Here is a 27535-nt window from a genome sequence, read left to right as displayed (position 1 = left end):
CCACACTCCGATAAGTCGACACTCCTTCCTGAAAAAATGAATTCACTCCGCACGTGTGGTGTGAACTCGTTTTTTTTCAGGAGGGGGAGTCGATTTATTTATTAATATATAATTAATATATTTAATAATATAATAATACATTATTTTTATTAACATATATACATATTAATAAAAATACCTTAACATTTTATGTATTTTTATGTATAAAATAATAACAGATTAACAAAAAGAAAATATACAATCAACGTCACACCAGAATCCAATTTTGCATTTTAAGAATCCTTAGACGTTACTTGCCAACAAGTGACAATTGCGAAGGTGATGTTTTCAAGGCATTCATGTTTGTTGAAAAAGAAAGTCGAGACAGTTAAGTGCTCAAAACAAACATCGCTAAACGAATTTTTCAGTTTTTCATCTACAGAGTAATTGTAAATGGAGAACACAATGTTTTGTAAGTCTATGTTACTGTATAAAGCACTACTGTATTTTATTAATTGTAGTTTTGCGGTTTTTTTCCAACTTCGCTTTAGTCGACACATCGGATAACTCGACATATTTCCACTTCCCGTTGGGGTGTCAACTTAAGCGGAGTCGACTGTATATACGCATTTAGTTATAGTTTTTCTATTATCTTCGCCACACACAAATAATGTAAATTTAAAAATTAATTTGATTTACAATTTAAAAATTTCAAAACTACTTTACACAGTTTTGAAAAATGTTTTAATTTTCAATTGATTTGATTTTAATTAGTTTTGATTTTATTTTTAATCATTGTTTCGGTTTTATTGCAAAGGTTTTAATTATTATTTTATTATTTTTAAATTTAACTATTATTTTTAGTTTTAATTAAAGGCTATCTACTATTAATATTAATATTTAATGTTTTTTTAATGTTATAATATATATAATATTATATTAATAAATTTTTGTCATTAAATTTACCTTTAAACACGAATTTTTTATTGCCATTTATATTACGTAAATGTCAATTAACGCAGTTTTTATTAATTTATTTTATTTAAATTCAACTGTGGCGAGTTGCGAACAACGGAATATCTTTCCCGCATAAGAATTACAATAATTATATATTTAATATATTTTATATATATATTGATATATCAATATATAAAATCTTAAATGTATAGACTATTATTGTCAATTTGTTTATTAGGAAAATTAGGTACAATTATTGTCTTTTTTTTAAATGACAAAAATAGTTGTTCTGTAACTGTAGGAATTTTGTCAAACAAATTAATGTAACCGAGTTCTCTTTTCAGCTTTCAAAATTACTTCCTTCACTTGTAGACTCATTCCATAATAATACTTAAACGGTTTCTGTAAAAAAACGAAAAAATATATAAATTACGTTAATAAAACACTAAATAAAAATAGTTGAGAAGAAAATTTATAAAGGTTCATTAATTTTTCTATTTGTTATTGAGTGTAACAATTTGTCTTCTTTGGAGATACATATAATAGCTAAGAATATTGTTTCCTAATAAATTGGTAATCTTCAAAAGGGATGATATCACTTTGAATTTTGCCCACTAATATTTCAAAAAATGTTTACGATTTATATCGTATCGAAATTTTTATCGGGAAACTTGCCTCGATTTAGAAACGTGCAGAAAGCACGGATGCTGCCAGCTTATCGGAGAGTCGCGAACCCACGTATCAACTACAAAATTTGCACTAAACGTTTAATGTTTTAGTCTTTTTATTCACTTAGCAACTGAGGGGCCAGAATACAAAATGTGAAAACAGCCATGACTTAAAATCAACATTCAATTATATTACAAAAAATTGCAAATGCATTTTATTATTTAACTTTTATTGCTACTGTTTTAATTTTTATTTTCCCGGCTGTTATATATATAGGCTTATATATACCGTATTTTACGGACTATAAGGCGCTACAGACTATAAGACGCACCTTAAATTTTATAGGTATTTTTTTTTAAAAAAAATTGCTTAAGACGCTACAGACTATAAGACGCATCTGAATTTTGGAGGCAATTTTTCGAAGAAAAAAGTGCGTCTTATAGTCCGTAAAATACGATATATATACATATATGCATACATAACAAGGAAAAGTATTAGAATCAAATTTGACCCTCCAAATTTTTCCATATCGCCACATTTTGAGACTCCTAAATCTAAAAAAGTCAAAAAACCAACAAAAAATTCTATGGATATGTTTGCGTGTTGGCGTCTATTTCGCTTAATTTAATATTTTCAGACTAAAGATTAAAAAACTAAATTTAGCAAGATAACTTGTATATGAGAGGCATTGATGCTATTAAATTTAGTTATAAGTCGACGGGATGTGGAAATAAATGGAATCGTGTGTCATATGTTCAGAAGGGTAGGACTTAACGCAGATTTTATTCGTTATTAACATTTACACTTTTTCATGAAACTCACTCCTACACTCAAAATTAAGCTTTTTGCCATTTTACAATAAATAATTTTTTCAAATTGTTAAAAACGTTTATAAAAACGTTTTTTTTATAACAAAATTTCATAACAGATGGATCCACACACAATTTTAATTATTTTGCTTAATAATATCAGTTATTTTTTAAATAAAAACTAAAACTAATAGCAGCTTTGAATCTTACACAACTGTTGCCGGCTTTTGTATATTTTAATATTATCATATTCATTATAAGAATATTACAATATTAACTTTTAAAAAAATTCAAGTTTCTATATTCATTTTTTCATTTACATCAAATAATGAAAAATGTTTAACAATAGCGTTTTGTCTTGTAGGCCTACTTTGCAGAATGATATGTATACATAATAATTGAAGTATTGAAATCGCATCAAATTTGACTCTAAGAGTTTTTTGTAAATCTACGCGTTTTGACACTCTCTCAACTCAAAACACGGCGACTAAATCACTTGTGTGTATATGTTGGTTGTATAATGGTCACATGTCATATTTTGGGTGGGTTAGACTTAAAGATTAAGCCTTATTCCATTTTATAACAATTAAAAAATATAATATATTTTTATAACAAAATTTTATAGCAGATAGCGCCACGCACAGTTTTATTTATTTATTATGATTAATAATATAAAAATTATTTTTTAAATAAAATCTCTGATAACAATAGAGAAAGTTGCAAATAGTTGATAGATTTTTTTACTTTTATGTTTGTGAATTTGAAATCATAAGAAAGTTTACATTCTTCATTGATAAATTATTGATATTTATTGAGCTGAATGCGTATTCACATTACATTACAGCAGATTCTTTAATTTTAGTTTAGTATTCGGATAAATATTAGTATTTTGAACAGAATTTGACTGTAAGTTCGATTGAAGATACGCAGTAAAACAATGTAATTACATGAAATATTTTTTCATTTTTCAAAGAAATGAAAATGATCATCGTTTACTTTAATTTTTTTAAAACTTTATATTAGTCGGGCGTGTAAACTACAATAATTTTCATAAGGATTGATTTACAAATGAATTAATCAATACAGTCAAACCTGTTTTTATGCGGGGGATAGGGACCGCATTAAAAAAAACGCATAAAAAAATCGCACGAAACTTCACGAGGGGCTATAAAAAATAGTTTTCGCAACACAATTAAAAAAATATTTTTTTATGCGGTCAATAGGGACCGCATAAAAGAAGTCTCACATAGAAAATAACTCAAAACCGTACGAAATAGAATTTATTGACAACAGATGTCAGCACTTGACTGCATCGTCTGGTCTATCATCTGTTTTACATATTTTTGTCCAGGTGGTGTTTTGTTGACTTAAAAAGTAAATATATTTCATTTTTCGCATATTCATGCAATAATATTTACTATAATAAGTTCATTTATGCATATAAGTTTATTTAGCTATAATAAGTCAACGTGAGACATGACGAATCGCACGAGACTAGTCGCCAACTATACCGCACAAATAAAAAATCGCACAAAAAAACCGCACAAATTAAAAATTTGCATTAAAAAAATCGCACAAATAAAAAACGCACATAAAAAGAGCGCATAAAAACAGGTTTGACTGTATTTGTATTTTTCTATTTTATATTATATTTAGAAACTTTATTATTTTGTTGTCTTTTCTCTATTGAAATTCAATAGGTTCGTACGAAATTTTTCACATCAACATGTTTGTTCCAGTAAATTATATAAACCTATTAAAATTATTAACTTTTTAATTACTTATTACATATTTAAAAAAATATATTTACCCGTGTTTCTTCCGTGGCAACTAGTTTGACATCACGTAGCATGTAAACTATGCAAATTTTCATTACCATAATCACAAATCTCATCCCAATACAATTACGAGGACCGTCACCAAAGGGCAAAAATGTATATGGTTTAATGGATTCTCTATTTTCGGGTAAAAATCTGTAAATGAGATCGGGTAAAAAATCCATAGTTTATAATTGAAACGTTTTGCTTGAAATTTAAACTAAATTTGAAGATTTTACAATAATGTTTACCTTTCGGGTTTAAATCTTTCTGGTTCTGGAAAATATTCGGGATCGTGATGCATGCCGTAAGTCGGAATTATGACGTTTGATCCTTTTTTTATTGTTATACCCGTTTCAGGTAATTTATAATCCTCAGAAGCCATTCTTTGTAACCTAATTTTAAACGAATTTATTCTTTACTACAGTAAATTATATGGACTACAGTCAGACCTCGGTTTCCGAAATTAATTTGTTCCTAAAAATTGTTCGAAAACCAATTTGTTCTAAAATCAAAACAAATTTTCCCATAAGAAACAATATAGAATGGGTTAATACGTTCCCTACCTCCAAAACAAAACCTTTTTTTTTACCTTTTCCGCTGTATTTCATGCATAGAAATGCTTACAAATGCAAGATAATAGTATATAATAATAATAATAATAATATATATTAAAAGCAAAACGTTCAGTCAACCAAAACCGAAACGAACATTTTACAAAAAAGTGCAATAGATTTAGACTAAAGTCTGACTGCTTGGGTAAAATAAATCAAATCAATCAAGGTGGATGACAAGTATTTTATCCACACTTTCCGAAATATGTTTCAATTCATTTGATTTCAATTTTAAGTTAAATTAATTAATTAATTAATTTTATTTCTAATTTTAGTTTTAGTTTCGGTGTAAAGACCAGAGTTTGAATTATTATTATTTTTTTTTGGGCTGCAATTTGAAAGAATTGTAGACCTATAAATTCCTACTGTTGTCTGTCAGTCTTTCTATCCTTAATTTCGAGAACGGTTAGATAGGTGTAAGCCGACACCAGATTTGGAAACCCTACGGATATAGGGCCCTGATATATGCAAACCGAAAATCACGTTATTTCAATTCAAAAAATTTCCCCTGGAAGCTGTTAGATAGATGACCAGCACGACTCTATTATTAAAGAAAACATATGATGTACAGGAGCAAGCAAGCCACTACAAATTTGAGGTGGAGAGCACATATTTTAAATCAAATAAATTAAAAATAGGATTAAAAATTGCAGCCAAGCATTGTGGCAATGTCACAATAAATAATTGCTCGTTATTTTTAGTTTTAATTAACTGATTACCTAGTATTGATAAATATTAAATATTAATATTATAATATTACTATTATACTGTATATTAATAAATTTTTGTTATTTAATTTGGGTTAACACCTTTAAACACGGATTCGTGGATGTCATATATATTAAATGAATGTTAATTAACACGGTTTTTATTAATTAATTTGATTTAAATTCAAGTGGTGCGAGTTCCGATCAACATAGGAAGTATAGGGAGTTGAGCGCCTGTGTCTCTCTAATCTGTGGCATGCTGTTGCTTAGTAGTTTGTTCGGCAATCGCGTTATCGTATGCAACCCGGACAAATACAGGTTCAAAATTTTGTTCGTGAACCGAACTATTCGAAAACCGAGATGTTCGAAACCAGAGGTTTGACTGTATAAGCTAATTATGAAATAAAAATATTATTCTTACATTACACCTGAATTGTGTTTTCGCAAGATTTCATTTAATACTGCATCAAGATAAGTCATTTTAGCGACAATATCGAAATCCACGTCACCCTGAAATTTATAATTTAATTAATTTTTCATAAAAAAATAAAATAAAAGACCAGTAAGAAATGTTATATTGGTAGATATTATTATTGTTTTTTTTCTATACATTATATTAACTATTTTCTCTTCACCCGCCGGATAGGCGAAGAGGTTAAGGATCAGTTACTGTGCTGCTCTGGACATCAGGATAAAATCCGGTCCCGTCTATAAACTTGCCCGAATTTCATAGATTGATATCTTTTCCGGGTAATTTGGATCCCTTCCATCATCCCTAGCGGCCTCATTGTGCACCTGGCCGAACCCAGGTTGGAGTTGATAAAAGGCCCTCTTAGTGCCCATAGGGCGGAAAGATTTAAAGAGAGTTTACTTTATTTAAATGATCGAATATCGTAAAAGAACAGGTACTGTACAGTATAGCTGCAGATTAAGGATAGTCGATAGCCGATCGTTTAGAACTGTACGTAGCAATCTTACTGGTAACAGACAGAACAATGCATTTCTTTGGAGAGTTCATTCAGTGAAGATCATAGACGATTACATTTGACTAGATATATGTAATCCTTTGTCTTCTAATAAATAAATAAATAAATAAATATTCAAGTGTATAAAGTAGGTACGTACATATTTTTTGCTATTAATAATATGCTGAAAGTAGAAGATATTGTTAATTAATACGAATGACATTGACTTTAGCTTTTATAGCACTTTAGAAGTGTTTAAAGTTCCTTAACAAACCGTAAACAATTATCCGTTTCAAATTTAAATTACTAAATAAAACTCATTAAAACTTATATCCTAGAGAACTTTCGGCATTTAAACATATAAAATCTGATATTAATCACATTAGATGATTTTATAATAGGGTTTAATTCACGTAATTGACTAGTAAAATCTGCCTTCTTGATTTTAAAATTACTCTTCATAAAATTATAATAAATTTTTATTATTCATAATTAAAACATATGTTTAGGATTTCAAGAGTTGGTAAAATTAAACTACATAATTGTAGTTGACATTCTGATAATTTATATAATAACAGAAACGGACAAATCACAGATGCTTAGTTTTATAAAAGTTAAAGTCAATGTCATTATTATTAACAATATCTTTTATTTATAGCCTATTAACAGAAAATAATATGTACCGCCCTTATTTTTAAATTAATTAATAATACTGTTTTGATTGTGTTACTGTTGACCATTACAAAATCAAAGTTATTACATTATACAGGATAAAAAACAGCAAAATTGTGAATTATTTAGCAAAATATGATTAATTATCAGATTTTTAAAATGCTCAAAGTTTAACTATTAATATTATTAAATTTAAAAACTAGTTCAATATTAATGTTTAAAAAATTAATAGAATCGAAATTTTGAAGGGGTGAACGCTTTTAATAGAGTACCACCTGTTTCCACCTGTTACCAATGCCGACACTATCATCCTAAGACCAACTACCATAGAGTATATCTATGTGTCGGTTATCTGTGAGTATGGGCAAAGTAGGCTAAACGACATTCTATCAGTTTTATTAAAAGAAATAAAATAATTTAATAAATTTAAAATTAAAGATATTTATAATATGACGAAATTTGTCATATTATAAATATCCTTTAATTTTCGTGTTGCGAAACTACATGTTTCATCCATTTAATTGATTTAAATTACAAATAACTTGACCTAATCAATGAATAATGCGTATCTTTTAAATAATCAATTATTTTTCCTATCTATTCCTAAAAAACTTAAATTTGAAGTTCTAAATTCATTTGAAGGAACGCTTTTATAGTCGAGTCAGTTAAATATGTAGTTTTAATTTAGAATTAAATAAATGAAACATAAAGAATATATTTAAAATCTATGAAGTTAAAAAGAATGAGAAAAAGTATGTTTACATGTTTTTCCCATGTTTCATCAATTTCCCTCAACAATTTTTCTTGGCATTCTGGATTTAATGCCATTTCATAGCAGAAGAATGACAAGGTTACTGTTGTTTGGTCGTGCCCAGCGATAATAAAAAGAACACTCTGAGCAACAATTTCGTCGAGTGCTCATTGCTAAAACATAATACATTAAAAATATTAATAAATTAAATCACCAACAAGAATTAATGTAAGATAAAGTAAAGAAAAATCAATACTTTTGTGTTTAGGTTGAACTTTGTAATTATTTATTTCATTCTCTACTTCTTTCAAGTCTTCGGCGGTGTTTTCAAGTACTCCTTCTTGAGCGTCCATCATTAACTGAAGAAAATCGTTTCCTCTCTATAAAATATATTAAATATCTCAATTTCTTATCTAATCAATATCAAACAAATAAATATAAATAATTCTTTCACTTACAGGACAAAATATTCACTAAAGAAATGAATAATTCTGCTGTGCAAATGTCATGAGCAGATAAACGAATTTATACGTTACCTAACTTTATATAAATTAATAATTTTGCAGAACAACAAATAGTATGTGCAAAAAATTAAATTAACTATATAGAAAACAAAATTCAGAATGCTTGGCAAATGCCAATGCACTGTACAGTACATATATCATGTTTATATGTTAATAAAGAAGATTGTGCAATAAGCTCTTACAGCGAAGTAAATTACTGCCGTCTCGGCATACACGCGTTGCAAAGTTATCAGAAAATGTTTAATAGGTCAGAAATTGTAAAATTAGTAGTAGACAGAATACAAAAATTTATGAGCAATTGCAGGGAAATTTTTGCAGAAGAAAGCATAACGCGAGAATATGACATACATTTCGTTATTAGATAAATTATTATATCAACTAGTAAATAAGCCCGACGTTGACCGGGCAAAGAATAAGTACAAACATTAAAATTATTAGATTATTTCGTACTTCTAATCCTTCTATTACATTGCAACTTATTATAGAATTTGATACACATACGGTTTATAACACCAAGTGACCAATCTAACTCATTTTAAAAATTCTTTAAATTGTATACAGTACAAGAAGAAAGGATTTTTCAAATGTGTTACACTGATCACTTGGTGTGATAAACCCTTACGTAAGATAACCTTTATAGTTATATAAATCAAATACTATTATATAACAAATATTAAAACGAAAACCACATAAAAAGTTTGGTTATTTTAGCCTACTACTGTTACTTTTATCGTCATACTCAAATAGTACAAAATGACACAATTTCTTTCGTCAAGTAGACAGAATTGTTTCTAACATTAACTAACATTCTAACTGTCTACAACTGTATCATTCACAGCCGAATAGAAAACGGTAATCTGCCAATGAATAAAATTTCGGAAAAAAACGGACCAAATATTTAAACTCGGCATCCTCGAAAACTACTTAAAACATATTTTGTACTAGCCAGGAACCTTGTATTATGTAATTTTCCTATTCGAATGACACCCATACTGGTAAGTCCGATAGAGGAAGGGACTGTTACGGAAGGAAGTTGAAGTTAATTCGATCAAAAGTAGTAGTTGACTTTCTCTCACAAGAGAGGATAATCAACGACTACTAATTAATATTTATCCACTATTAATATTTGAAAAGTGCTCTGTGTTGAATAGGTTAACATGGTCCTGCAAGTGATTGAAGTTGCTAACCTTAACGTCCGAAAGACTTCATATAAGACTTGTTTATATAAAAAAAATCTTATAAAAATGCGAAAATAATTGGTTTTATGTGATCCCATATAAAACTGGTGAAACTAGGTTGGAAAAATAAAGCTCAGTAAAAACTTGTAAGTAAAGAAAAGCTTGGAAAATTGCGTCATAATACTGAAACAAATTTGACAGTAAGATTCGACATATCAATAAAGTGCACATTATACAGACTACAACTACAGGAAGTTTTGGAAGCAATGTTAACATGATAATAAATAGGAAAAATAAACAATGACGCAGAAAAAGACTTCCAGCTCTATTTTGTGCGTTAAAATGATGGCACGTACGGTACATTAATTTGACTGAACGTTAGAACATCTTTCTGCGGTATCAGTAGGAAGTTTGGGGCAATGGATTTGAGTTAATAAGGGGAAATGAAATCAGGGCAGGAGGCATCCCGGGATGTCCAGGGTTCTTGGTAGTTAAGCATGTCCTCCTAAATATCGCATTTATGGATAAAGTATTAAAAGTGATTTGATTTATTTGGTTATGGCAACGCGACATGTGAGCGATCTGCTATCCAAGAAAATCAGCCACGGTTCAAAATCTTTACGGATGGGTCAAAGACCCCAGAGGGCGTAGGGTGGTTATCATTGGAGAAATGAACGAAACATTTAGCAGATTGGGTGCAAAGCTGGAAGGGCATTATCAGTCAACCAAGCCAAGAGCCTTGCAATACTCAAGGCTCTCCAGTACGTAGACACTCACTTTAACAAGAAAAATAAAACTTGTGGAAATTCTTAGTGACAGCAAGACAGCCTTACTACAAGTCCACAAATTAAACACAAAACTGAACATCATTGCACGAACAGTAACCCTTCTCCAGTGCTTATCTGTGAAAGGCCTCAAGGTCTCATTTACGTGGGTTAGGGACCACTCTGGCATTGGGGGAAATGAGAGGACCGACCTTCTTACAAGTTCAAAACAGCAACGATCATCATTCTCCAGGGTAATGGGTGAGGTGAAAGGAAGTGGGCTTCTCCAAATCATTGGCATTAATGGTGCAGGAAGGGTTGATGCTAATGTTTTGTCCCCACTTGATGTTCCACTGCTTGTAGTATAAGTCAATAACCTTTTCAATTGGCGGTTTGCAGGCCATCACCTGAAGGCTTATGTTTGGGGCGGTGCGGTAGGCCTTCGTTATGAGTAGTAGGGCTTTACGTTAGGCAGAGGTGAGTGCACGTCTAGGATGAACTTTTTGAGCTGCTTGACCCCAAGTGCCACATGCGTAAGTGATGGTAAGGAATAAATATGTGGTCGTAAATGGTCCCCATGGCCTCTGAGTTGAGGCCCCATTTATTTTTGGCATACTTGGCAAAGGTATGAAAGATGAGGCCCGTGCGAGCAGCTATGTGTTTAATATGCTGGGTCCAGGTTAGAGTGGGGTCGAGAGTAACGCCTTGGTAAGTGATATGTTTTACCACCTTGACAGACTTCCCATGCATTTTAATGGTTGGGACACATGCGTAGAGGTTCAGCACGTTCATCAACGGAACCAGTGTTCGGAGAGCTCCCCAGCTGTTGGCTTCATGAGGAACTTACCATCTCGGACTGCCAAGCCAGATGGAACAGCAAATCTACGTGAAGAACTACCCATGATTTCCTGCCGGACATTGCAAGTAGGCAAAGGATGGACTACTTCACTCCTGATTTTCACCTATCCCAAATCCTTACGGGACACGGGAACTTTTGTGCCTATCTAAGATTTCTCCACAAAGGTGACGGAATATGTCAGGCAAAGTTTGCTGTGGTTCAGGCAAAGACAAAAATCCCCTCACATAATCTTCAGGTGTCCCAAGTTTAGGACACAAAGAAAGACCCTCACCGAGACATTGTACAGGTGTAGCCTCCATTGGCCCTGTGCTCCAAAAGACTTCATGAATAAACAGACATTAAATGCTTTAAAGAACTTCATAATGGGCATCGGGGTCATGGCTCCTTCGTTCTAGGCTATTCCAGGCGTCCCAGCTGTTGGCTTCACTCGAAACACCCATTGTAACCTGGCTGAGCTGGCCATTTGGAGATTCCAGTCTTGTTATCACCACCACTAGGTCCTGGTCCGTGTTGGCCATCGGGGGACTCTTTTGTGTTTTGTTGTATTCCCACAGCATTCTGGCCGAGTTGGCCATCTGGAGATTCTTCGCGTTGTTGCTCCCCACTGTAACCTGGCAGAGTTGGCTGTCAGGGGACTTTTCGTGTTTACTTTGTTATTTGTTTTATTCATTTTGTGCTTTTGTACTCCAACCCATTCCGGGTTGGTATTTTCAGCAGCTTCTTGGGCATCGAGTCGTGCATGGCTGTCAATTGCTCGCATTCCCTGTCTCCCTAGAGGCAGTACCATGTGCGGACTTATTCTTTGTATATATTTTGACCATACTGTTTTCTGTGGGCTACGCCCCATGTGTTATAATTAAAGTACACTCGATAAATGGAACGTGACAGTGCTATGGTTCCCATTTCACACTTTCCTATCATTCTTTACTTTTCTTCTTTCTTCTCACTTCCTCCAAATTTCTTCATCCTTTCTTTTCAAATGCTATGCCGTAGGGTTCGGCCTTCTAACACTTTTAATTAATTAATCATATCATATCATATATGTCTACCTGTCCGTTTTTAATCTCTAGAACGGTCTAAGATATATGAACGGCAAGATTAGATTTGGAAAGGACAAGAGCAGGCAGACCAGATTATCTATATAAAAAGTTTCCGGTTTGCAACTCAAGTCAAGTTATTTGAATTCAAAAATGTTCCTCTGAACAGAGTTAAATACATAACCAGCACGACTCTATTGCTAACAGGAATAGTATGATATACAGGGAAAAACACTACTACCAGTATGTGTTGTCAAGTAATGACATAATGGCTTGTCTATTTCGCGCTATATAATTGTGCAATAATTAAGTGAATATATATATTTTTTAAAATTATATCCTGTTTTGTAAAAATTATATTTAGTTTATTATTTTGTTAAATTTTTGCCAATAGATAGCACTACGTGTAAAGCCAGAAAATGGAATTTAGATAGATATTAATTAATTTATAGAAATCGAATCGATATTTTGGTGTGGCATGTTTGGCACTATCTGACTAAGAAGTACGTGAAACGTAACTGCCGACTTTCGTAGCAATTGGTCGAACGGCCTAGGAGTGTATAGTAAAGAAACAAACAAACAAACATCCTCATTTATATATGAACCATTCACAAGCCAAATCGATTAACTCCATATTTCGAATTTTTTTAAATATTAGTGTGAAAGCACTTGATATACTCAACTTTTTATATTCAATAAGTTTTCCTAATAATAAGGATCAATACCACTTAATGACAAAATTTTATTGGCCATCAAAAAAAAATTTTTTTTTATTTCAGAAGCCAATCTAATTAACTCCATACTATAATGTTAATCCGCCAGCCGCACACTGCGATTGAAATGCTGCAGTGTGCGCTGACCAGTGCTTTGTAGATGAATTATTTAATGTTATCTCATCACAAAACGCAAGTAAAAAAAATTAGTTAGGTACAGTCCAACTGCTGCAGAAATAAGTACACTTGTGGAATATAGAAAGATTGTTATAATTTTGGTGACAATTGTTTTTAGAAAAAAGAAAAGTTATACCCGTTATATCAAGATGGATAAAACTAAAAATAATTTTTTTCATTCCTCCTATTAAATATGATTCTTATAAAAATTTACGAAGAAATCGACATGATGTGACTCAAATACAGCTGACGAAGAAGACATCGTTTATGTTGCTGAATAATCAATTTAAACAAAATGATTATTATTATTTTGTTTAAATTAACTATTCTGTTACTGTAAACCATTGTAACAGTAACAGAATAGTTATTTATTCTAATTGATAAACACAAGATCGTGTTATTAACTCAAACACTTGGCTTTTGACTCCACCTTTATTTAGTTGATATATTTAGATATAATAGAATAGTTATATTCATTTTAGAATAGAATAGTTATTATTCATTTTTGCAAAAAATCTTGAATAAAAAATGTGCGCTAATGTGAAGACTGGATTTGATGTTATTACGTTTTTTCACTTGCCAAATTGATTAACTCCCTCAATCACACTAAAATCGTAATAATAATAACGATTATAGCATATCTGTAATATCTTATACATTTTATATGTCGTTAAATAAAAGCTACATCTACAATAATACATTCTACAATGTTATATTTGAATTTATATTTTACAAGAATTTTTTTTAAAAAAAAAGCATATTACTTTGTCACTTTTTTCCACTTTTTGTTTTATGGAGTTAATCGATTTGGCAAGTGAGCAGCACATATATAGATTAAGACAATTAGTTTAATATTAGCGTATGTTGGGATAAATATCAATTTTAAACATGTTTATTCTAATAAAATTAACGTAAAATTACAGCAAAGTTTCTACTAATTTCAAATATTAAAGCAGTAGAAGAATAAAAATTAATTCGCAGTTTGCATATATTATGTATTTTAAGGAGATATAAGGTCTTATCGTGGAAAATCAGCAGAATCAATATCTTCAATTAAAAATTTCTTGTTAATTAGACTGTTTTAGAAAGTATTCTAAAATCAGGTGCACATTTAACAAAGGGCATTTTAAAATATGTAGGGAAAAACGATTCGAAATTTTTAAACCAATAAATTATGTTTTCATTATAAAACAAAAGGATAAACGTTTCTTATAAAATGTACGTTTAAATATTTTAAAACACATGTTAATTGTTCTTACAACTTTCTTTTGTTTTCTCTCTTCCAAGATTTTCAAAACGACGTTCCTGAAGTATTGTAATACTTTCCTCGGGAAAAATTCCAATTTTAAGTAGCGAATAAGTTTCGGTGCAACGAAAACTATTATATAAAAATTATATTTATGAGAAAAACTTGATTATTTTTAACAGAGTAAAATATAAATACGTAATTGCATAATCGAAGTTTTATTTATAACAGTAAAATAAATACTCACACGCAAAAAGCGTTAGTTTTGATAAATTTCTATTTGCAACCATTCGAGCATTCTTCACAAATTCGCTGTTCTGATTTTTCTGTGCATTCACTTTCGTAGCAAATGCAGTTGATGCAATGACATCGATAGTAAATGCACTTATTAACCTTTAAAAGATTTTATAATTACCATGCAATTAGTGAATTCTATAAAATATTGATTATACGGGTATAATACAATAAACTTTTTTTGTGATATTATTTTTTTATTATTATTTATGAAATTTCCGTATTTTTCCGTGGCGTTTCTTAGGTACATGCGTTTGATATTATATATTATTACAAACTGCATTTCTAGAAACGAATCTCAATTTGTAACACAGCGTATATTTCTTACACATATTGTTTGGTTTGTTTAATGTCATAAAAGCGAAGTAGTTTGTATTTATTATTGCACTGATTTCTTTTTAGTTAAAAATTTATGGAATGACTTAAAAATATTTTAATAAATTATAAATACAAATCTAATATTTTTATCGATTCTAATACGCCATGGCTTCTAAATACAATTTAAGAGAAAGAATGCAAGAAAGTTTTATAATCTACGAGGTGGACGGCAGGACAGTAAAAAAGTCGAAGAATTTCTCTGCGGTATCCGTTTCTACATGATAATAAATTTTTCAATTTTATTCGCACCGTTATCAAAAACTTTTACTTTAAACGAAGTCGAGTACTTTAAGCAGGATAAAGAAAAATGTCTGTGTGTAGCTGTCTAAAAACAGTTTGTGTCCGCAGTAGAATATAGTGCCAAACCACCATTCGAATTTTCATTACATTTTCCGAGTAGCGTTTGCCATATTGTTTGTTACTCTACATGAAAATTGATTCTTAACATACACGGCGCAAACATGTTTTGGAAAATGGCGATTGACAGTGCGAACGTGCCGCCATCTTCGGTAGATTTTTCGTTACTATTCTAAAACTAATCACAAACGGTAGACAATTGAAGTCAAACGAAGCAAATTCCCGAACGTCCCGAACAGTGAGAAAATGTACGCATTGTTGGGAAAACATCTCAACGTTAAAGAGTAGGCTCACTCTCCGATCTCATGTTTTGTCAGGAGGATACGAGAGGATGGAGCCGCATGCGGTTAGTGATGGCAGACAGAGACTTACACCGTTTACAAATTACAGTCGCGTTTATTGTAATAAAATATGCTTACATCCGACAATCCCTTTAATACAGTTCTGGATGAAAAGAGTCCGAACTCCGACTCGGCCTTAGAAAATGGGTATTAGAAGACGGTGGAACTTCAGACCTTTCTGAGAGATCAGCATGATCTCTCAGAAAGGATGTCTGCATCTTCTATGGCACCGCTGAAGGAGAGATGTGGATGAGCGAGGAAGTCGGGTTGCTTCGTCGGCCCTTCTCGAAGACAGTAGAGCTTTTGGTGAATACAGCCCTATTGGGTTTTCTTGCTGTGAAAAGACTGTTCATCTTTTTAGTGGAAAAAGACTCGTGTCCTGTGGTCAATCTCTCGGTAAAGCGGTCATTTTCGGCAGTGTTGAACCGCAGTAAAGAACCCTGTGTCCTTTGAACATGAGTTTTTATATAATTTCTTTCCGAAATTTGTATTCTCATTGGTTACGATCTTCCCCTCTCTCTTCTCCCGATTGGTTCCTGTTCTGTTGTTAGTGGCTGAATTTGGGTCACTTCCAACACCGCGTCCTGAGTCCGACTTTCCCCGAAGTGTTTATTCACGACTTCCTCGGGGCCCGAAATTAAGAAAAAGATTTTCCTTCTCGTTCGGAGAAGATGCAGTCGACTAAAAGGTTTCACTCTGCTATTTCACGCAAGAAAGCAGTTTCCGCTGTTTTCCTTAAGTATAATGGGACGAGGAACAAAGCAATCGCCATCGATTGCTTTGTTCTTATGTTTTGTTCGTTTTTGGTGCCTATTTCACGTTATGCACACTCAAGGTTCTTTTCTTTGGTTCTAGGTTCTAGGTCTAAATTCCGTTAGGTGTGCTTAGTCGCTCAGAACACAAATATCGTCCTCTGTATATCGAAAACGAAGTCATGAACCCTCATTACATTTTTAATTGCTCGTGGTAATTAATGGAAAATGGCAATGTTTTATCAAAATGGGCCCATTAAATTTTGAGAACGAACTCAATTCCATAAGCCCATGGAAGACAGCTAGCGACAGAGGAACATCGCCGACTTTGTCGTGCGATTCGTGCAATATCGCTTTGTCGCGCGCTCGGGCTTCGTCCTTATATCCCGAAAACGATGTCATAGATCCCCATTTTTTATTACATTTCTGGATTCTTCATCGCAATTAATGGGAAATGGTGATGTTTAATTAGAATCGATCGAACAGATTTTCAGAATGGATACAATTCTCTAAATCACATAGAAGAGGCTTCACAAACGCTTCGCCTCAATCAGGGAAGCTAATCCCTTCCTAACCATAGAAGAAACAGATGAAGAAGCCACATAGTTGACGGCGTTGTCGTTTTTAGCCGTCTTCGGCGAAGAAGCGATAATTTCTGGTTAAAGATATTCAACACATACAATTAAAACAACACGGAATTCTAAAAAATGAAAGTAAATAATAACTAACAAAAACACTATGGTTAAAAGTAACAGCTTCGGATAATCAGTTCTGCTAGGATAGTCTACTATATGAAAACAAAAATGGTTCGACATAAACTAGGTATTTTCTATGAAAAGGAAAACTGAGCTCAGCAGCGTAGATTTTTCTGTTTCGGCTTGACATAAAACACAAATGTGATGATATGCTTTTAACATTTTGTCTACAACAGTTTAAAACCGAGGAAAACGTCAATAAACATTTGAAACACCCATACACCTATACGTGCAGCCAGCATCCTATCAATTGCACTGACCGGTTAAGACATATGCAGCCGCGGGACACATAGTGGCGGTTTTTGAAAAGTTAGTTTCGTAACGACATCGTGCATGTTAAATGTTCGTCGTAACGATCAAAATAAAATGTTGTCGTACAGATCAATGTAAACGACAGCAAACGTAAACTCGATTGATGTGTAGCTAGCGATGCTAGAGACTTAATCTAGTCATGTCTTCAATTATTTAATGAATTCGTTAACTGTTAAAATTAATAATATATTTAGGATTATTAAAGCAAGGTGAATAAAATAAATTCATACTCTTTGCAATTAAAGTTGTCTCCTTTTTCAGCGTTTTCAATGAAACGTGCGGCAAATGGTTCTGCACATTGTTTAACTAAATTTGCCATCTGAAAACAAAAACTTCACTTCAAATTTTTAGAAATAATTTTTTATGTTTAAATAAATGAATTAATTATCACAGTTTACATCATATTAATAAAAATTGCTTTTACTTTTCTCATTCTGCTACTGGTAAATGTCGGACTCATCAAATTTCTTACTCTTTTCCAATCTTCATCAATAAGTAAACTAACCAGATTGTTAAAAATTCGATCTCCAAAATCAAACTTCTATAAAATGTAAAAAAGTTTTAATTATTTCTAATAAATCTATTGAATGCATAACGATATGTATTCAAAGTCGCCTTATAAATACTTATCACACTATACTATTTCTAAAAATTTTAGTAAAAATGTTAAGTTATTCACGAATTTTAAAAATAAATCTTCAATAATTATAAACATACAAATTATTTTATAATTATCGAGACATCTTACCAGTCTATTACGAAAAGTTGGAAAGTCTTTTACAAGGATATGTTTAATCAGTTCTGGTTTAGATATCCATAAGTCGTGTGTTGGCACGCATGTTCTAGAATCAGGATTTTGATGTGAGAAATAATTTATAAAAATTCATATAATGTTATATAATTAATAGAACAATAAACAGTTAATTACATCATAGTGTTTTTCGAAATTATCGTATATTAGACGAAAATAATGCCGAGTTTAAGTTAATTTATTTAATTAGTTTAAAAATTTTTGTTAATATATTATCTTACTGAACTTCGGAAAATATGTATATCATCTACATCAGTGGTTCCCAACCTTTTCTAGGATGCAGAACACTTTTGTGGACAATTTTCTTTAGCGGAACACTTACTTAAGTTATATATAAATTTATATAATTTGTTGTTGTTAACTAACAATAATTATTGTTAGTTAACGTATTAATGTACTGTACAATTTTGTTATTTGTTAAGGGTGGTAATCAGTGCTCTTTTATTATCTCAAATTATAAACAATTGTCTGGCTGGAGTTACTGTATACAGAAAATTGCATTTCTAATAACGTAGATGTTGTAAAAATGTTTTACAGCTTACATTTAGAATTTCTTATCGTCCGATGTAAGCGTTTTTTTTTTCTAAGCACATTGAGAATGTCGAAAACTGCATGTGGTAAAGAGAGAAAAAATCCACGTAAAAATCGCGAATTGTTCTAAAAAGTTTTTATACAATTGTTATAGAATGTTCTAAACCTGCTGAAGGCCTCCAGTTCCGAAACACCCAAAAAAAAATTGTACAGGTGAAAATAAAGATATTTTGATTTTGACTAAGAATTCCTCCTTGTAATCGGAAACTACACCAGTATAAGTCCTATTAATAAACAATGTCCAAATAGACAACATTGAAACAAAAAAGTAAACAGTAAAGATATTAATTTTTTTTACCCAAATATGTTAGGAAAAATAAGATGAAGAGTGTAACTATGGTATAATAAAAAATTTAACGTTGTTTCGATAAAACTGTTGCAGACTCATATACTGGAGTATTAACTTCTTTACTAAAAATTTACAATTAAATTTTAAAATTGAGATAGTAAGTGCTTGTTTGAGTACATGGATTATATAAATAATGATTAAAATATGGCTCATTGGTATCTTATGAATCTTCGTACTTTTCGTTCTTCGTCGTTGCTTACCATTCCATAATGGATCAGGTTCATTTATAGTAGATGAAAATTACACAAAAAATTGTACTTAGCTCAATATGTGGTAAGGTCTCATGTCAAAATTCAATCCAACTCTTTACAGTACTTTTATTTTAATGTTTCTTAATTTCTTCAGGAATTTTTATAATATGAAAAATAGCCCAGAAATGCTGACGTCTCAACCGCACGGCCAAACTCTTAGGAATCTGGATCGAATCCATTGAGCATCTCTCCAGAAATCTGGTCAAATCCACGATCGGCATATAATAAGTTCTCTTAATACCCTCAAGCCGAAAGGGTCAAAAAATAAAAATAAAAAATGGATTAATAAGGTGCATTGCAAATATATAAAGCCACCGCGACTTTTCGGAATAATAAATTTTTATCATATTTAAACAAAAATGTAATTCTTTTACATTTACATTTATTTCTGTCATTAGTTATTAAAAATTAAAAATATAAAAATTTTTATTCAAAAGATAAAAAATAATGGTGTTGCAAAAATATAAGGCCAGTGAAATTTAATAGTGAGTGAAACCCCATTTTTAACACAATAACCTTGTAAACTCTAAATTTCACAGTTAACAAGATGTTGCAACACATTTAAATTTATTTTTTTCAATACAACTACAATTACAGCTTTGAGTTGTTCAATACTGTGTTATTTTCTCCTGCATACATGTCCCTAGTTATTAGATTCCATAGATTTTCTACGGGATCCAAATTATGGGAATATGAAGGTCTCCAAATGGCAGAAGATATACATTCTTAATGTTTTGATACCCAACTGCCTTCCGTCAACCATTCAATGCAAACTTCACTTATCTTGTCGCAATTGCTAGAATGGGCCACCAACTTTGTCTCCAAATGGCAGAAGATATACATTCTTAATGTTTTGATACCCAACTGCTTTTCTTCAGCCTTTTATAAATGTTAAATTCATTTTTCCGGACCATACTAAACCTTCCCAGATCATAACTAATCACTTTTCTTGCTGACCCTTGGTAAACAAAAACTCCTCTCTCCTAAGACTGTACCAATAAAATTGTCAACCGTCGGGACCATCCAAATTGAACTCTTTTACCAGTCCAAATAACTTCACATCATTTTGAAGCATGTGACATTTTATCTTTGACCCATATCAGTCTTTTCTGTTGTTGGTAGTGTTTTACATATGGTGGTGCTTTTCTATTTTTATACACTAGATGTTTTGCTGATTTTATCATCTGGAATAGTGTAGATTTCGGAACATTAACGTCAAACCTTTCTGCTATTTCACGTAATGACGTTCCTGCTGTTGATATTTCCTGAATAATTGCTGATTTTTGTTTTCTTGTCAACTTGGAAGGCCATTTTATTTGTTTTTTCTTTCCATTTTATACACTAAGTTTAATATAATTACAACAGAAAAAGATCTCTTCAGCTGCTTTACAATAGCTTTAGCAGAACATTTAGCTTGACGTAGTGCCCTGATTTGGCCACATTCAAAGGCAGTTTAGGACGTAAATAATTTTAACAATGGGTACAGGTATCACAATAATTAATAGTAATATAAATTCAATTATGTCTTTATTTGCAATTGTGGAGTGTTGCCATCTCTTTATAATTATCAAATTACAGGTGATAGTAAATTTGTTGATAAATTGTTCAAAATGCAACTGGCCTTATATTTTTGTAACATCATTATTTTTGATTTTCTGAATAAAAAATTTATGTTTACATTTTTATTTTTTATTGTAAATAGAATAAGTAATTCTTTTACATCTAAAAATATTTAGGGTGCAGTGGGCCGCATAAAAATATTAAGTGGTCCGCGGGTTGGACATCCCTGATCTAAACACTTGCTGAAATAAATACTGTATAACACGTTGAAAATTTTTAAAATAAATTAGTTTAGAAAGGTGACAAAAGAATAATTGTTTTTAAAAACATTTAATTTTACATTAATTAATAATATAAAAATCCAAATAATTTCAATTGAATAATTAATGTTTTTTTAATGATTATAAAAATAAATGAATTAAAAAATTGACTCACCCAAATATTTTACCGTAATTTTTATAATTAGCAAGAACAACCTCGTGAAGCGGCTGAAAAAGATTTATGCATGAGCTTATAAAATAATATTAAACAATAGAAAATATATTTGTTTTACATACAAAAAAGTAATTACTATGCAGGTACTTATTTTTAGCGAATACTTAAAATTGTTCATCACAGAAATTCATAAGGAGAATGATAAATCAATATGTTGGGATAATTCTGTTTAATTTAACAGTAGGTAGCAAGTTATTAAAAACTAAAAGTAGTAATTAAATTTAAAAATAATAAAATAATGATTAGGCTAAAAGTCTGGCCTTCACACCAAAACTGAAACTAAAACTAAATTTAAAAATAGAATCAAAATTAATTAATATAAAATTAAAACCAAATCAATAGAAACATATTTCGTGGATGTGTGTGGATAAAGTACTTGTCTGTCTTGATTGATTTGGTTATATTTCATCCAGCAGAATTGATTCTCTATTTATAGCACTTCTTTGAAAAGTGCTATAATTTCGAATGTATCCGTTTCGGTTTGCGTTTACAGAACATTTTGCTTTTAAATTAATATATATATATATTAAAGTATTTACCTTTCTCAAAGCTGTTATCGTTCCTGTTAAAAATTGAAGCTTTGTCTGTGATTCAACTCCTTGTTCTTTCCAGTAACTAAATTTTTTTTCCACGTAACTATAATAAATAATATAAATAAGATAGATCATTACATAAAATTATATGTAAATCTAAATAAGACAAATTACATATGTTATTATGCAATATGCATAATTTTAAATAAGGAAATATGCAGTTTATTTACATTCTATTAAAAATATCTCTTTTGAAAAATAAAATATACGAAAGTATTAAATTATTTTTGATTAATTAAATTAATAATTTAACTGATAATAATGTAATGAAATTATACAGTAAATTTTGTAGCTTAGAAAACACTAATAGATATACGATACATTTTATTTTAAAAGAAATAAAATATTCTTAGCTTTATTTAATTTCTAAACTGTAATCCAAATTAAATATTTAAGTCATTTACGTAATTATAATAATCTTAAAAGATTTAATGAACCGTATTATTTTCTGAAATAAGAGATTTATTATTTTTATTCTACAGCACTTTTTCATATTAAAGTGAAAAGCAATTATGTTGAAACATTTGTGGAATTAACGAAGCAAAACTTTAGATTTCAATGAATTTTCATGTAATTTGACAAAATTAATATTTAAGATAAGAGAATGGAGGATTCGACATCATTTAATTGTTAGAAACAGTACATTTTCAGTACAGTAAATAAAAATATTTTTCAGAGAGATATGCTTTTGCATTCTTTTTAATAATCATCATTACTTTACTTAATGACTAAAAAAGCAAGGGAACCAGGGGTTAATCTCTTCTGACCATTTATTCTGCACGGGCTGGTAAACCCCGATCTCTGTGTATGTTGGATGGCTTGGGAGGGCAAAAAGTAAGTGGGGGGAGTGACATCGGTACGTGGACAGGAGTCTTTCCGGAAAAAGAGATCGAAGGTCGACAGGTTAGCAAATAAAACATTTATTGGTTAGCTAAGGTTAACATACAAAATCGTTTACAAGACTATCGATTAAATGCGGTTAAATGCAAGTTAAATGCGAATTATACAAAGGGCAGCTGTTAGCTACATGTAATCCCGTTTCTGGGGAGAGAGAGAGTTCACAGACTGCTAACAAACAATACCTCTATGCGAGAATGGACGGTATACACCGGAGTATGGCGGATGCCGACGATATGGAAGAGGCTGCAGCCGTTGAATGTCTTCTCCGACGGGATCAAGTCCTTTGCATAGAGATTGACTGGCACAAGTACAGAAATAACTTCCGTGTGCGGACGCGCGCTGAGCTTCCGGTAGCTCGCGCTTTTATAGTATTAGTGTGGGAAAGCGATCCGTTATTGACAATGACTTGCAATTCTTGACAACTACGTGTCAACTTTCCTACCTAACTGTTGATAGTTGGAGGAGATCTCTGCCCCGATACTCCGCGAGGTGTTTTTCTAAGGGGGGTGTTTTCAACAATCTCGAACAACGAAAAAAAGGAATGTTTCCTTTCATTTAAAAATTTCCCTCTAAAATCCGCGGTCTCACATCATCCGTCGCTTTCTTTATTGTTGATATTGTTGTTTATTGTTGTTTCATATTGTTGATAATTGTAACGCCTTTTTAAAATTACACAATTCCTTTTAAAATCATTCCTAAAATATAATTACTAAATAGTAGGATATTTTTAAAGAAGAGAGATATTCTACTATATTTAAATCTGTTCTCAACGAGTTAACAATTAGAAGTCTTATTTAACCTTATATAAATTAAATATTTTTTATGTACTAGATAACTATGTTTATTAATTTTGCAATTTTAATCCGTTTCCGATTCTATTTCCTAAAAATTAGTCTTTTAGTACTTACAATTCATTTCTGTTTCAATTCAATTATTAAATTAACACACTTATAACAAGAAAAAAAAACTGAATTACTGAAGAACGTGTAAGAAGGTGGTGCTGAATAAATAAAATATTTAAAATTTTTAAGTGAATATTATTGGGTTAATTCTGAGAAACATAAAAGGAGTTCAGCCGTTACATATGTACTGTAATTGTCTCAAACCCGACGTTACTAGTTAATGTTAATAATTATAATAATTTACATTATTTATTCAATATTAAATTATTGTAATTATTAAATTTAGTAAGAGATGGCGCCTAACGTCTACCTCTAGTAACAAATTACTTAAAATTTAATTATTAATGTAGCCGAAAAACTGCCCGATGCATTACGGTATCGTTTTGCTATTACTTTCGTACCTTCCTTATAACGCATGAAGAGATATTATATATTTTAAAAGAGTTACTGTAAAAAAATTTACTTTTTCCTTCTCATATCTTCAAACTTCATGAAATTTTGTGCTATTTTAAATAGATATGTACAGTACATTTGAATCTTTTAATTTTAATTTTTTACATATTATGTATGTGCCATAGTTTAAAACTTAATTAAATTAAAACGTACAATAAATAGCAATTTACCCTCTCCTGATCGAATTTTCACAAATGTTTTATTGTGAAAAGATTTTTATATTCGAATATTTGAACTGTCCAATTTAAACAGAAAATGCTGTCAGCTGTTTAAATAGAATAATTTAAACATTCTGTCCATCAGTTTCTCCTCGTTACAAGAATTAATTCTATAACTATTTTTATGTCCTTTTTAAAAATCTTTCATGAAAAATAAAAATTAAAAAATTCTCCTGTTTAATGTAATGAAAAACAATGAAAGTAATTTAAAATTTATACATGTGACATCCTCACAATGCAGGGCTGCAATTTTTAATCATATTTTTAATATATTTAATATAAAATATATGCTATGCTCTCCACCTCAAATTAGTACTGTAGTGTCTTGCTTCTGTACACCATAGTTTTCCTTTAACAATAAAGTCGTGCCGATCATCTATCTAACTCTTTCCGGGAAAAATTTTTGAATTGAAATAATGTTACTTCCGGTTTAAACCAGAGGTTCGCATATAGTTGATCGGTGCCTCCTGCCTCTAAGATTTCCTCGTCTGGTCGCGTATTTCATCTGTTTAATTTTGTTCTAGAGGGTAAAGAAAGACAGCAAACGGACAAAAGGCAATGGTAATTTAGGTTTAGAATTTTTTTTCAAACTGTAGCCCAAAAACTTAGTAAATATATAAAACATTTTATAACAACTTTTTCAATTTCTCCAATTGTCGCTTGTGTCGGATGATTTTAAATGTTTAACCAAGTATTTTTTACGGTTACTTAATTCTCTTTATAAAACCTTCTTCTGTAATTTTAATGAAATAAATTATTTTAAATTCCAGCCATCTAATCGGTAAATAGTTAAGGTTGGTGTCGATCTCATCTCGAAGTCAGAAGTGAAACTTTTCAGCGCTGATGGCACTTGAAAAGGGAGAGGAAGGCAAACGGATGTAAAACTTACATGCCGAAACAAAAAAGAATAACGTTTAAGAGAGAATAGTCGACAGTTTGTGCGTACCTCGCAAGCGACTTGGTCACGTCGTCCGAAAACTGCGATAAATAAACTTGTACTACCGATTCAATGACAGGATTAGCTAAAGAAGTTAGTCCAACGAAAGGAAAACAGGATGGTATTTAATGTTAGAGTGGGAACGTTAAACATTGGGACAATGACTGGAAAGAGCAGAGAATTAGTGGACTTGATGCAATGAAAAAGGCTGAGGATCAATGTTCCCTCTAAGCTGCGCAGCTGCGCGGCCGCGCACTTTTCAAATTGTTGCCGCGCACGAGAATTTATGATTAGCACGTTGGAAGTGATAGGAGGAGAAAGCTGGAAAGACCGAAGCTGACAAAGTGGCAGAGGATTTGGGAGAGAAGGGATGGAGTAGAGAAGGAGAGAAGACAGATTAAAGATGAGAATGCTGGCTCTATATAAACATGGGAAAAACAAGAAATAATATCAAACATTGTTCTAAATCTCACAAACGCATAATAATTACATAAACGTAATAAAAGCTATATATAGGCAGTATACATTAATTATAAATAAAAATTAATTAATAAACTAAGTTCTGATTTAATAAAATATTTAAGAAAATAGAACTTTGCATGCGCGTATCTAGCATTTTCGTGATTGATTATTATATCGAAGTTCCATGATTAGAAAAGACCTTCAAACTGTTTTTTTACAATCTGAATTGCGTCATCTCGTTATCAGATATCCAATTATATTCAGTGAATAATGTTAAACAGCCTTTTTCACAATTAAAACAGATATTTACCTTTTAAATTTCTGTTATCGCTAAAATAGATTATTAACAATCGTCATAATTCATATCGAATACAATGAAACAAATATTCGTTTATAGTTTTTAAAATTTAAAATATTTAAAAGCCTTGCGAACAGAATAAAAGTAAATATAAAGTAACACAGTCAAATATTTTCATTTTCAGAAACTGAATATTTTATATTAAAATTTAAAAATATTTTAATCGTTACTTAATTGCATTGAAGTAACGACAAATACGTATTATTGTATCTTTGACTTGTAGATAATTCCGATTTCTAGTAGTACTGAAACTAACACAAATTATATACAATACACTTATTATTTAATAATTTGCTAATTTAATTTATTGGTAACTATATAAATAATATTGTAGATCTTACTATACACTATAAAGAAACATTGACTCGTACACTTACATATAAAAAAGAATGACAACCATAGAAACTAGAATAAGCCAATTTGGTAGACAAAACCCAAATCCGACATCCATGTTGGCTGTTGGAGTTGACTGTAAAACTTTATCAAAGTCATTCTTATTAAGTACGTCATTAGTTTAATATCGCATCACAGTTGCGTCATGGTTGGCAAGCTGAAAAAGTATTTCTCGTTTTACAAGTTCAGAACATGTTTTATAATATATTATAGTTTAATCTAAAGTATTATATTATTTGTTATTATTATTAATACTATTATTATGAATTCGTCAAAAATATAAACTTTATGAAATAAAAAATATATATTTCGATCCAGATAATTCATCTCGCAGATATTTATTAAATAAGTACTGTACATGTGTTACAATAATTTAGTTACGTAATTTTATTTTTAAAATTAATAACTCTAGTAGAAAAGTAGGCAATATGATTAAAATACATTTTTATTTTTTAATTGCAAAATTTTTATTGAAATATGTTTAGTGAAATATGTGTTTAATATTTATAAAGCAATTAATAAATATTTGACAAGAAGAATTTTTCATTAAAAATAAAAATATTTTAATCTTGAACGAAGTATTTTAAAATGAAAAGTATCGAAGTAACCATGATATTTTAATAAAAATATTTAAA

General features: G+C 30.7%; 1 protein-coding gene across 1 annotated transcript; it reads right to left on the bottom strand.

Moving 5' to 3' along the window:
• Positions 1–1152: 1152 nt before the first annotated feature.
• LOC136988766 (cytochrome P450 3A41-like) lies at positions 1153–26993 on the bottom strand. Its single transcript, XM_067286730.1, has 14 exons — positions 26885–26993; positions 22224–22320; positions 21625–21677; positions 18376–18469; positions 18052–18168; positions 17858–17946; positions 14686–14831; positions 14452–14570; positions 8197–8320; positions 7952–8106; positions 5974–6062; positions 4483–4626; positions 4225–4387; positions 1153–1338 (listed from the first exon to the last, which is right to left on the bottom strand). The coding sequence occupies exons 1-14, from the start codon at positions 26956–26958 to the stop codon at positions 1255–1257; spliced, it is 1548 nt and encodes a 515-aa protein (XP_067142831.1). The 5' UTR covers positions 26959–26993; the 3' UTR covers positions 1153–1254.
• Between the last annotated feature and the right edge of the window lie 542 nt (positions 26994–27535).

This window comes from Centruroides vittatus, unplaced genomic scaffold (assembly GCF_030686945.1).
Source record: "Centruroides vittatus isolate TY-2023 unplaced genomic scaffold, ASM3068694v2 scaffold_386, whole genome shotgun sequence".
In the NCBI taxonomy this organism is placed as follows: domain Eukaryota; kingdom Metazoa; phylum Arthropoda; class Arachnida; order Scorpiones; family Buthidae; genus Centruroides; species Centruroides vittatus.
This window is presented reverse-complemented; position numbering and strand designations above follow the sequence as displayed.